We start from the raw sequence: 11,797 nt of genomic DNA, 5'->3' as shown, positions 1-11,797 counted from the left end.
GAAGTGAGCTGTAAGAGTTCCTGTTTCTGCACACGTGCCCAGGAGGAAAAAGATAAATACAGCCTGCAAAACTCCTTGGGGGGTTCAAAGTAATCTGAGTTTTTGACTCTGCTCTGACCCTATTTGCAAATACACCTTTTGTGCCATCTAATGAGTGTGTGTCTGTGATTTTGGTGGCCTCCAGAGAAACAAACCGCTTTAAGCATCAATACTACTGGACCAGATTGTGGGTGTAGGAGAAGCAGCCATCAAGAAGGATGTCAAGGGCACCCCAGGTCCTAGACTGGGGTAGGCAGTTTCAGCTGGAAGGCTGCTTAACCAGTTTTGATGAGCTGTGAAGGGCCACAAGGATAGCTCCGCTCCCTTGGTCATCATTTTAGGACCAGAAGTCCTGCCCCAAGACCTGACCTTTGCCATTGGAAGTCCCTCTCCTTGCCCCCTTGTGGCCACCCCCTCCCCCAAAGTACTCCTTTTGGCAAGAGAGGATTGCTATCTTGGAACCAGAAAAAAAAAAAAATCATATTCTAAATGTCAAACACCTACTATAACATATTCTATCACAAAAAATATTTTTATCATGATTTGTGTTTGCGTATTGTAGATAGAGGTGATAGCATAATAGTTTAAAAATCAAGTCTTACTCTTATATGTTGTGTGTAGGAGATGTGGGGGGTGTATATGTGAGGGGGCTGTAAGCACAGGGTGTGGGTGTGTGGTGTTTGTAGGGGGTGGGGAGGAGTGTGGGGACCTCCCATGGTGTACACACCCTGCCAGCAGTAGCAGCAGCAGGAGGCAGTGCGTGCTTGGGGCCCGTGCAGATGCTGCTGCCCGACAGCACACAGCTCTGGCCAGTGCTGCATGTACTGGCAAGGAGTACAGCCAGGCCAGCCTGCCTCTATCGCATGGGACTCCCCACAGCACATGTGGAGCTCCCAGCACTCGCATGCCACCAGGGAAGCCCCATGTGATGGAGCCAGATGCCTTTCCCACCCCCTACTGTGCAGGTCCTGGGGCTCCGACAGGAAGCAGGTGGCTGGGTTCCCCTCTACTTTCGGCGGAGTCCTAGGATCTGCACAGCAGGAAGCGGGAATGGCAGCTGGCTCCATTGCATGAGGTTCCTCTGGCAGTGCACAAATGCCAGGAGAAGGAGATGCAGGTGCTTGTGCGGAGCTCCATGCAAGACATAGGCCAACCTGGCTGTGCTCCCTGCCACCATGTGCAGTGCTGGCTACAGCCATGTGGCAGCATCTGCATAGGCCCCAAGCACATGCCAACTCCTGCTGCTGGCAGGGGCTGTGCACCATGGGGTATGTGTGTGGAGGATCCTCCCCTATGTCTACAGCCTGCCCTGCTGAGCTCTGTGCTCCCACCACCTCCCAGGCATGGGGTCCATGCTGCCGCCAGCTCCAGCCCCACACTCCCTTTCCCCCTCAACCTCCACTGCTTCCCTACCTGCTTCCCAGAGTAAGCCGGACACTGGGGAAGCCAAGCAGCTCCCCCAGGAGCTGCAGCAGTGGGGAAGCCAAGCAGCCCTGCTCAGAAGCTGCTGCTGGCCTGGCCAGGCCAGATCCTTCTGCCCACGATGGTGAGAGTGAGGCGCACAGGCTGCGTGGGTTACAATTATTTGATGGGCACCTGCGGCCTGGATAAGACTGCCTGGCAGGCCAGATCCACCCCTACCCTACTCTTTGAAAGGGGGGAGCGCTGCTGTAGGCAAAAAGACTGTGGTGTCAGATAGAAAGACTACAGCCAAGGAGCCCAGTGCCTGTGAGAGGCAAGACGAGGACCAAAAGGAGCCCAGGATCCTGAACCTTGGGCAGAAACACCCAGCTAGAGTAAAGTGGGCCAAGGCCCCCCCACCAGGAATAGCCCAGCATATCCCTGGTTCCAGCCTGCAGCAGCAGCCTGCCCTTACCCCACACAGATCCAAAGGCACACACCTCCCATTCCCTCCCAGGGTGCACACAGTGGTTGAAGCTGCTGCCCCCTCCCGCATGAGCCCCAACTAGCCAGCACCTGACCCTGACCCAGGCCCAACCCCTCCCTCACCACAGGCACCTCAATGTGTATACCCTCCTGATGCCCCTTCCCCCACAAGAGACTTACCAGACAGACATTGCTCTTCAAACTCCTGGGCTGTGTATCAAAAAATTGGATCGGTATCAACCAATATGCCTCCTTAAAAATTGGCTGTTGGTATGGGCCCAAAAAATCTCTATCACTGCACCCCTATTGAGAAGCCAGAGGGGGCAAGCAACATGGAGTCCAAGTGGCCACCAGGGATTGATTTTGCCATCTTAGCACTGGGCACACTACACTGATGCATTGACTGGGCAGCACTGTTGGCGAGTTGCCCACCTTGCCAATTATGAAGGACCTTTGGGCCAAGTGTGAGTTGCCAGGCTCATTAGGATAGAGAATGGAGATAGAGCAGCTGATACGGCTGTTGGCTCAGCAGCAAACTATGGCTAATGAGAGGCTCAGAAGTGGAGAACAAAGACAGAAGGCCTGATGCACTTGCAGTTTCAACAGGCCAAAACCCTGCAAATGATGGTCATAGAAAACCAGAAAGCAATAGCAAAAATGCTCACCTACAATACAGGAAGTCTCAGAGGCAGGGCCACAGCATGGTCTTGCAGCAACAGACCAAGGAAGATGACCCTGAAGCATTCACAGACGAACTGGAGAGGACTGTCACAGCCGCCCACTGTGAGAAACAAGCATGGGTCCCACAATTGGGTATACTGCTAGTAGAGGAAGTCCATGTTATATATCGAGTTTTACCTAGGTCAGATGCCGCAGACTATGACAAGGTAAAGGAGGCCATGCTAAAAAGCATAGAGGTTTCTGAGAAGATGCAATTAGGAAGTGGCAAGACATGAGACTGCCTTCTCCTCCAGTTTTTCTGGCCTGGGATTCACCAGGAGGTGCTAGATTTTTTACAGGCCTTGGCCAGAATGCCAGTGGACAGACCTAGAGGGATCTCAGAAAGCCCCACTGTTGCCAATGCCACTAATGGAGGAACCATTTGAAAGGGTGGCTATATACACTGTAGGACTGTTTACAAAGAGCACAGCCAGATAGTAATACACCTACACCAAGATACACTATGCCATAAGGCATTCAGAGATAGTCCCCCTTAGGGTAGGGATGGACAATTATTTTAAGCTGAGGGCCACTTACTGAGTTCTGGCAAGCCATCGAGGGCCCCATGACAGGCAGCCAGGGGCAGATGAATATTAATTTTCTACATTTTTTAGGGTCCCAAGGGCTGAATAGAATGGCCTGGCAGGCTCCATCTGGCCCATGGGCCACATTTGCCCACCCCTGCCTTAGGGCGATTAGCACACCAATGATTGCAGCTGAGTTACTGAAAAATATGTGCCAAAGGAGATACTGACTGATCAAGGCAGCAAATTGATCAAGTTTACATCTCAAGTGTCTGAAAGAGCATGTGAGAACTAAGTATTGAAAGACTGCAGACATCAGTATAATCACCCACAAACTGACAGACTAGTTGAAAGAGTCAAATTGGACGCTGAAAGGAATACTTAGAAAGATCATAGGTAAGGATCCCAGATATTAGGATACACTGCTGGTGTCATTGATGTTTGTCTTTTGGAAGGTGTCTCAAGAGTCAACTGGATTTTTCCCCTTTGAACTACTACATGGGCACCAGCCATGGGAGGTTTTAGACCTGATTAAGGAGGGCTTGGGGGGTACAGGAAGAGTCAGCAAAGAACCTGGTCAAGCATGTGCTGCAGCTTAAGGAATGGTTCAAATTGGCCAGGGCAGCCACAAGAAAGAATCTGCCAGCCACATCATACAACCTCCAGGAATGGGAAAGGCAGTTCTTGGAAGACTACGTGCTAGTCCTTCTTCCAGATGAGACATCTAAACCAATGGCCCTGTGCCCAATGGCAAGAACCACCAGAGGTCACTAGGAGAACAGGACCCACAGACTATGAAGTGTGGTAGCCAGGCAGAAGAAAAACCCACCAAATGTACCATATCAACGTGCTGAAGACATGGAGGGAGAGGGAAGTTATGTTTGTAGCACCCTACCCAGACTAGCCAGAGTTGGGACCCCAGGAAGGAGAACAAAGGAGTGGAGACCTGGTAGCCTTGGGAGGTCAACTGTCAGATGCTTAAATGAACTCAGATGGAATTGATAGTGTAAGAATTCCTTGAGATCTTTACCAAACAACCAGAATTAATCAGGCTAGTCAAGCACCAAACAGCAATCCTTAAAAGAATCACGAGAGAGGGCTGGATGTGTGCTCCTCAGCATCTGTAGGAACAGGTAAAAGAGGAGGTATGTCAGATGTCAGCCAGGGGTACCATTCAGGATGCACAGTAAGTGGTGAAGCCACATTACAATGGTTCCAAAAAAGGATGGCATGAGATGCCCGTGTGTGGATTTTTGGAAAGTAAATGAAATAGCAAATGTGACGTTTATTCCATGCCACGAATTAAAGGACCCGATTGAAAGGATTGGAAGAGCTCAGTTCATCTCTACTTTAGACCTCACAGAATGCTAGTCCCAAGAGAAAATGGCATTCACCACTTCATGGGGCTTATATGAATTCACCCAAATACCTTTTGGGTTGCAGAGAGCTGTGGCTATCTCTCAGAAGCTTATGGATCACATGTTAGCACCCTACTAAGATTATATGGTTGTTCACATTGATGGTGTAATACTTTTCTTATGGAGGTGGGACAAACACCTGAAAGCTCTCAGGGCAATGTTAGAAGAATGGATGCTTCATTAAGTCCATTTTCATAAAAAAAAAAAGTGCGCCCTATGCAAGGAGGAAACATAATACCTTGAATTCCTGGTGGAAAGCGGGGAAATGAAGCCCTTGGCTGACAGAAAGCAAGCACTGGAGGAGGACTACCCTATGCCATGTATGAAAAGGTAGGTGCACGCCTTCCCATGCCTAGCTAACTATTATTGTTGGACAGGGCCTATGTTTTCTGATCTCACAACACCCCTACCTGAGGTAAGGCAGCAGCCCCAAACAAAGTCTAACGGACTCCTGAAGCTACCAAAGAGTTGCCAGGAGGTAAATGATGTCCTATGCTTACAAGCAGAGGTACATGCACCAGACTTCAAAAGACTATTTCTGGTGCAAGCTGACACATTCAACATGGCTGCAGGGGAAGTACTAGCAAAAAAGAAAATAGGGAAGAATATCCAGAAAGTAGCTTATATCAGCCACAAATTGCACCCCACTCCCCCCACCCCAAATGATCATATGTCATCACTGAAAAAGAATGCTTAGCCAGAAAGTAGGCGGTGAGGAGTTTCTGTTATTACCTTTTGGAGAAGAAAGTCACAGTAGCAATGGACCACATACCTTTAAAGTGGCTCCACCGGATGAAGGGGAACAACTCCCAGTCAACCTACTGGTGCTTAAGCCTGCAACTCTTAAACTTTTGCATAGAGCACTGGCAAGGAAAACAGCACAGCAATGCAGACTTCTTTTCCTGGAAGACCAAGGAAGTGAGCCAGCAGGAACAGCTGGACTATAAGCCTGGGAAAAGAATGGGGGAGGGAAGGGTTTTAATGGGGTCCCTTCCCAATCACTGAAGGACAGAGGGAGCCACAGTTCAGTTGGTCAGCTCCAGCCTCCAGACAAACTGACTGATGGTGGCAGTCATAAATAAATAAAATGGCCATTTGCCTCAGATGCAGCCAGCACCAGTCAGTGACTGACAGGCCCTGAGCAGAAGTATTAGGTCAGGTGATCCAGAGAGACATATAAGCCTAAGGCCTGACAAAATGGGCAGTCTGGCCCTGCAAGCTGCAAGATGCCAGGGAAGAAAGGAGCCCAAGTGGCCAAGGACAAAGGACTCCAGGTTGCAGGGAAGCTGCAAGGAAGCTTCTGCACCACCAGACAACAAAAGATAAGTATTTGGGGGCCTTCTGTTGTGGCTTGTTGCATGGTGTAGTGTTGACCCAGGGTAGGAAACCTTTTGTTTGACAGCAGATGCCCAGATTTTGTCACTTTTATTTAAATACTGCAGGACTGGGCTGTGCCTGTAAAGGTGGAGGCAGCCACTGAAAAAGGTGCCAAGGGCACCCCAGATTTCAGCCCCTTTGAAGGAGGGGAGCACTACTGTTGGCAGAAGGACTGTGATGTCAGACAGAAAAGACCAGGGCCATGGGGCCCAGGAGCCAAAAGGTCCTGGGACAGTGGAGCTCAGGCAGAGGGTCCCAGCTAGATTACAGTAAAGTGGGCCAAGGCCAGGAGGGCCTCAGCCCAGAGAAGGACCTAAGACAACAGGGTGGGACCCTGAGAGGCCAGAAGGAGCAAGCAAGGAGGGGGCCAGGGAGCCACTAGGGGATGACTTGCTTCCCCAGGCCCAGGTTGACTTTTATTAGTACACATTTAGGATTGTGAATCCAAAAAAGATGACAAAGCCGGTAGGGAAATTCAGATCTCCTGAGCAAAGGACTAACATTAGAGGGATGAGGGGTACATTAGATGCTTGCTCAATCTTGAGGTGGGGGGGTGGAAAAAGACTGCCTCGAGAGAGAAACAAAATTTGGAAAACCTCAGCCTCAAGGAGTGAAAGCTCAGCTACACAGTAAACAATTTAAACAAGCAGTTGTGTCATGGAAATTCTTAAACCACCTCATTTATAGATCCTCTTACATCCTCTGTAGAAGAAAACCATGTCACAGTGCCTATAAAGGGGATAACAACCTTTGTCTTTTGCTTGAAAAGATTATACAGGTGGGACTCAGGATTCTGTGCCAATGGACTGGTTCTGCATGGTTTACTTTTCAGTAAACTCAAAATAGACAAATGTTGCTCTGAAGCCCTGAGCATCCCCAGTGAAGTGCAAAGGGATGCACAAAGCATGAGACAAAACCTAGCTTTTCTGGAAAGCAGTGAGTGCTAAATGAATCAAATTTTTACTTATGCAGAAGGCTCAGTGAAGTAAGCTTCTTGCTTAAAGAAGTGTGGTTTTAGAGTTTTTGCCTAGTGCAAGAAAAAACAAAAAAACCTCCTGCTGATTATGAGTTGTCCAATGTTTAAATTACTGTGGCTGTGCCTTCCATGAAGCTATGAAAATAAAAAGGATACTGGCCATCCCAAAGGCAGGGTATAAGGGGCACTTGCTCATCAGGGCTTCTTAGAGGACAAGACTCTCACATCATGAACTAAGGCATAGGCAGGGTAAAGGTGCACCTTATAGACTAACTCAGAGCATTAGTCTGAACTAACTTCCAATTCAACACGGAGAAATGCAAGGTGCTCCACCTTGGGAGAAAACACCCACATGATACTTATAGGCTCAGCAGTGCTACACTCACTAGCACCATGACCGAAAGAGACTTGGGAGTTATGACTGACCACAAGATGAACGTGAGCCACCAATGTGATGCTGCGGCCGGCAAAGCAAATAAAACTCTGGCTTGCATCTTCCAGTGCATCTCAAGCAAGACCCAAGTAGTCATCCTCCCACTTTACTCAACCTTGGTGAGGCCATAGCTGGAGTACTGCATCTAATTCTGGGCTCCACATTTCAGAAAGGATGTGGAGAAGCTTGGGGGAGTCCAGAGGAGAGCTGTGTGCATGATTAGAGGTCAAGAGAACAGGCCTTATGAGGAGAGGCTGAGAGGCATGGGACTCTGCAGCCTGGAGAAGCAAAGGCTGAAGGGTGACTTGGTGGCAGCCTATAAGTATATCAGGGTGTATATCAGGAACTGGGAAAATGTCTATCTGTTCACCAGGGCACCTCAAGGGAAGACAAGATCTAACAGTCACAAACTGCTGAAAGACTGTTTTAGACTGGACATAAGGAAAAACTTCTTTACCGCCCAAGCCTCCAGAGTCAGGAATAGACTCCCTCCCAGATGTGATGCAAGCATCTACTATGGATACCTTTTAAAAACAAAAACAAAAAACAAAAAAAAAACCTTGGATGCTTATCTTGCTGGGCTGAACTGATGCCAGCTGACTTCCTGCCCCTCGGGAAAGAGGCTGGACCCAGTGATCTTGCAAGGTCCCTTCCAGCCCTAATGTCTATGAAACTGCCAGCAGGGAACTGCTAGTTGGGGAGTGTAGCCAGGAGCAAGGGCCTGCTAAATCCAGGGACCTTGGGCCCCAGTGGCTGTGGCAACCAGCAGCAGGAAAGCTGAATGAGGCAAAGACAACCCCATTCACCTTCTGGCCACTCTGCCCACTGCAACCACTTTAGCACTACCTCCCTGGCCACTGGCCCTGTCACTGCCCTGTCCAGGAGCTGCTGCTATATGACCCCAACCAGAGCCACATTGTATCCTAGGCTGGATCCCACCTGCAAGGAGCCCCCCAGTTCAGTCTGGGGCACAAGGTGAGTCTGACACCCTTGGACTGACTGGCTCAGAGATGAAGGGAGAGGTGGCTCCCACAAGCAGATGCATCTACAATTCAGTTAGTTTAAGGCATACTCGTATCTTAAGGCCTACCTAACCTGGCCAGGTACCTCTCTCCGATCAGAAACTGACAAGTTCAACCATTCAGGTTCAACTATAACTGTGTGACTAGGCTGAAGTCACAGAAATAACAAAGCAAGACTGGAGGGGACCTCCAGACATCATCTAGTCCAGCCCCACTCCTGCCTGACACAGGCCTATCTGTTATACAACGAAACAGTGGGCCTAAACCCTCTAAAAGGCAACTGACTGAATGCATAACAACTAAATACCAGGGAAAGCCAGTGAGATAACAGGGATGGAAAGGGAAAGTCAAAGGTTAACAACAAGTATCCCAAGGGGAGATATGAAGCAGAGCACCTCGCCTAGCTCCCACAAGACAAAGGAAGCAGAGGACAAAATGCCCAGTGAAACTCTGCCCAGAGATGCAAACAAATGAGGGACAGAAAGATGGCCCCATGGCCACGGGGGATCCTCTGGTTTAGAGCTTCTTTTCTGGACAAATGGATGGGCAGCTTGGCTAAAGCCAAGAGAAGGTCCTGGGACTTGGTGTGGCCCCTGGTGGGGAATGCATAAACACAGCAGTGCAGGGAGCAAGGGGGCAGCCAGAACCTCAGCAGAAGGCTCTTGGAGGCAGTGATGAGGCTGCAGCCTGGTGCACTTGAGGTTGGTGTGTGCCAGGGTCTCCCTCTGGAGAGGGAAAGGGCAGCTGTCACAGGTGCCCATACAACATGGCAGACACATGGCCCTGGTGATGGCTCCATGAGGAGCTGCCAGCTGAGGTCCCCAGCAGCTCATGGAATGAGGGTGGAGTATAGGCTGGTCCACCAGGTGCCCTCGCCCTCACTGAGGGTATCTGGGTGGGTCATGCTGAGCATGAGCCCTACCTGAGGCTGGAGCATCCCTATCCCAAGCCTCTTAGACAGACCCACCGGTCCAAGCTCCTAGTAAAGCAGCAGTGGCAGCCCTGACAGCCTCAAAGTGGGCAAACTGCCATTTGACCCAAGAAGCCTTCCACCTCTGCACACAGCACCTCCCCTACATCCTCTCATTCCCCCCAGGTTCAGCACCCTACTTTGCACCCGGCACCTGTGCCTGCCTCCGCCCTGCCTCTGCACCCGGCACCTGCCCCTCCATCACACTCACGCCCCACCGCGGGGAAAGGGCGGGGCTAGCGGTTGCCGCGAAGCAGGGCGGGAAAAGGTGCGAGGGGCCGGGGCTGTGGCGGCCGCTCCGACCTGGATGTTGAAGTCGGCCGGGTAGAGGCTCCGAGCCGTGATGAGCCAGGCCTTGGCCGCCCACAGGTCGCCCTGTACCAGATCGCGGGCGCGCTTCACCAGGAACTCGCAGTCGCCCTGTGCCGACATCTTCCGCCGGTTCCCTCATGGAGACCCAGCGCGCATGCGCGAGTGGCCGCACTCCCTACTCAGCTCCAATGACTAGGGGAGAGGCGGGGGTGGGGCCTTGCGGGCCACGTGGCGACGTCACCGCTGCCGCTGCAATCGGGAGCCGCGTCCGCCTTTTGAATTGGTGGCAGCAGAGGGGTTTCCGGCCTGCCTGCCTGCTCCGCCCTCGTCGCCATGGTGACAGCATTTATCTCCGTCCCACCGAGCTTGGCCCGCGAGGCTGGGTCCGGGCGGGGAGGCGGGGTGTGAGGTAGAGGGCGGGGACTAGGGGGTGCAGTGAGTTCAGCCCTGGTGCCATGTGTGATCAGAAGTAGTAAAAGCATTCAAAATGTAGTGTCGTGCGTGAGGCCGCTCGTTGATGCAGCAGATGCAAAACCCCAGCCCCTCCCAGGGAGCCTTACTTGACTTTTGGGTTTGCAGTCAGCACTTCCCCCGAAATAAAAAAATGCTTTAACTTTGATGATATAGGGGTGTAGGTTGTAGCAGTGCTGGTCTAAGGACGTAGCCAGACAAGGTTCTTTGGGTGAATCAGATATCCTTTATTAGACCAACTTAAAAAGTTGGAAAATAATTATTATTAAGTTTTTGGGTTCAAAAATGCTTCGTCAGGCTAAGGAAGTTTCTGCAGTTGGTGTGTGCTTTTGCCGGATGGAATGAAAAGTGAAGAAGCCAGAGGCTGGTCTGGTCTGCGTACAAGACCGGTAGTCAATGAAAATATAGATTGAAGAGTCAATGGGTGAGAGACAGGCTGGGTGTGGGGGGAGAGAGAAGGGGGATGGATAGTGGAGAGATACCTGGGGAGTCAGATGTCAGGCAGGTTATATAATGTGTCATAAATCCAATGCCTATATTTAGTCCATGATTTTTAGTATCCAGGAGGTTGATGACGTGGATTTCATAGGCTTGTCTCTGGGAAGTGTTTTGTAAGTTTCCTTTGAGGATCAGGACTGAGAGATTGGAGAAAGAGTGGTTTTCTTGTGAGAAATGTGTCCCCACAGGTAACTGGGTGATTGCACACACCAAGAAAGCTGTAATATACAGCCAAGCTCTCAGATACCACCAAATTTGCACTGAAGAGAACACCCAGGATTACCACCTCACCAATCTTAAAAAGGTTTTCACCCAACAAGGACACTCCTCCAGAAAGATAGATCACACGTTTGAAAGAGCCACCTGGATACCACGGGAGGAACTGCTGCAATACAGAAGAAAACCCCCCACAAATCGCACACTGCTGGTTATGACGTATCACCCTTCCCTCGAACCTGTATGGAAAATCCTCAAACAATTGCAACCCATACTAGAAAGAGACCCTATTCTTAAAAAGATCTTCCAAGGGCCACCCATCCTAGCCTTCAAACAAGCACCGAACCTCACTAACCTCATCACCAGAAGCAAACTTCCTCAAGCCCAGAACACACCAAAAGGATCCAGACCATGCCGTGACAAGAAATGCAAAGCCTGCCAACGCATCTTTACCACCCCCACAATCACTATACCCCACAACAGAGCCATCAGCATTCCTGGATCTTACAACTGCACCTCCAGAAATGTAATATATCTCATCCAATGCATCAAATATCCAGATGGAAAATATGTAGGAGAGACCAAACAACAACTGCGCACCTGAATGAATGCACACTGGAAATCTATCAAAGACAGGAATACCCAGTTACCTGTGGGGGCACATTTCTCACAAGAAAACCATTCTTTTTCCAATCTCTCAGTCCTGATCCTCAAAGGAAACTTACAAAACACTTCCCAGAGACGAGCCTATGAACTCCACTTCATCAACCGCCTGGATAGTAGAAATCATGGACTAAATACAGACATTGGATTTATGACGCATTATAACCTGCCTGACATCTGACTCCCCAGGTATCTCTCCACTATTCATCCCCCTTCTCTCTCTCCCCTCCTCCCCGCCCCGGCGTGTTTCTCACCCATTGAGTCCTCAGTC

At 50.3% G+C, this 11,797-nt stretch overlaps 1 protein-coding gene across 6 annotated transcripts in view; it reads right to left on the bottom strand.

Moving 5' to 3' along the window:
* INTS10 (integrator complex subunit 10) overlaps positions 1-9,856 on the bottom strand; it is a 61,644-nt gene extending 51,788 nt beyond the window's left edge. For 5 of the 6 annotated variants that reach the window (XM_019534166.1, XM_019534163.1, XM_019534167.1 and 2 more), the window contains exon 1: positions 9,670-9,834. In XM_019534166.1, the coding sequence (XP_019389711.1) occupies positions 9,670-9,798 (129 nt within the window). In that variant the 5' untranslated portion in view covers positions 9,799-9,834. Of the gene's footprint in view, positions 1-9,669 lie in introns of all 6 variants that reach the window. The other variant, XM_019534165.1, reaches the window with a different exon arrangement.
* Positions 9,857-11,797: the final 1,941 nt, after the last annotated feature.

The sequence above is a fragment of the Crocodylus porosus genome, unplaced genomic scaffold, assembly GCF_001723895.1.
Source record: "Crocodylus porosus isolate Cpor-Errol unplaced genomic scaffold, CroPor_comp1, whole genome shotgun sequence".
Taxonomy (NCBI): Eukaryota; Metazoa; Chordata; order Crocodylia; family Crocodylidae; genus Crocodylus; species Crocodylus porosus.
This window is presented reverse-complemented; position numbering and strand designations above follow the sequence as displayed.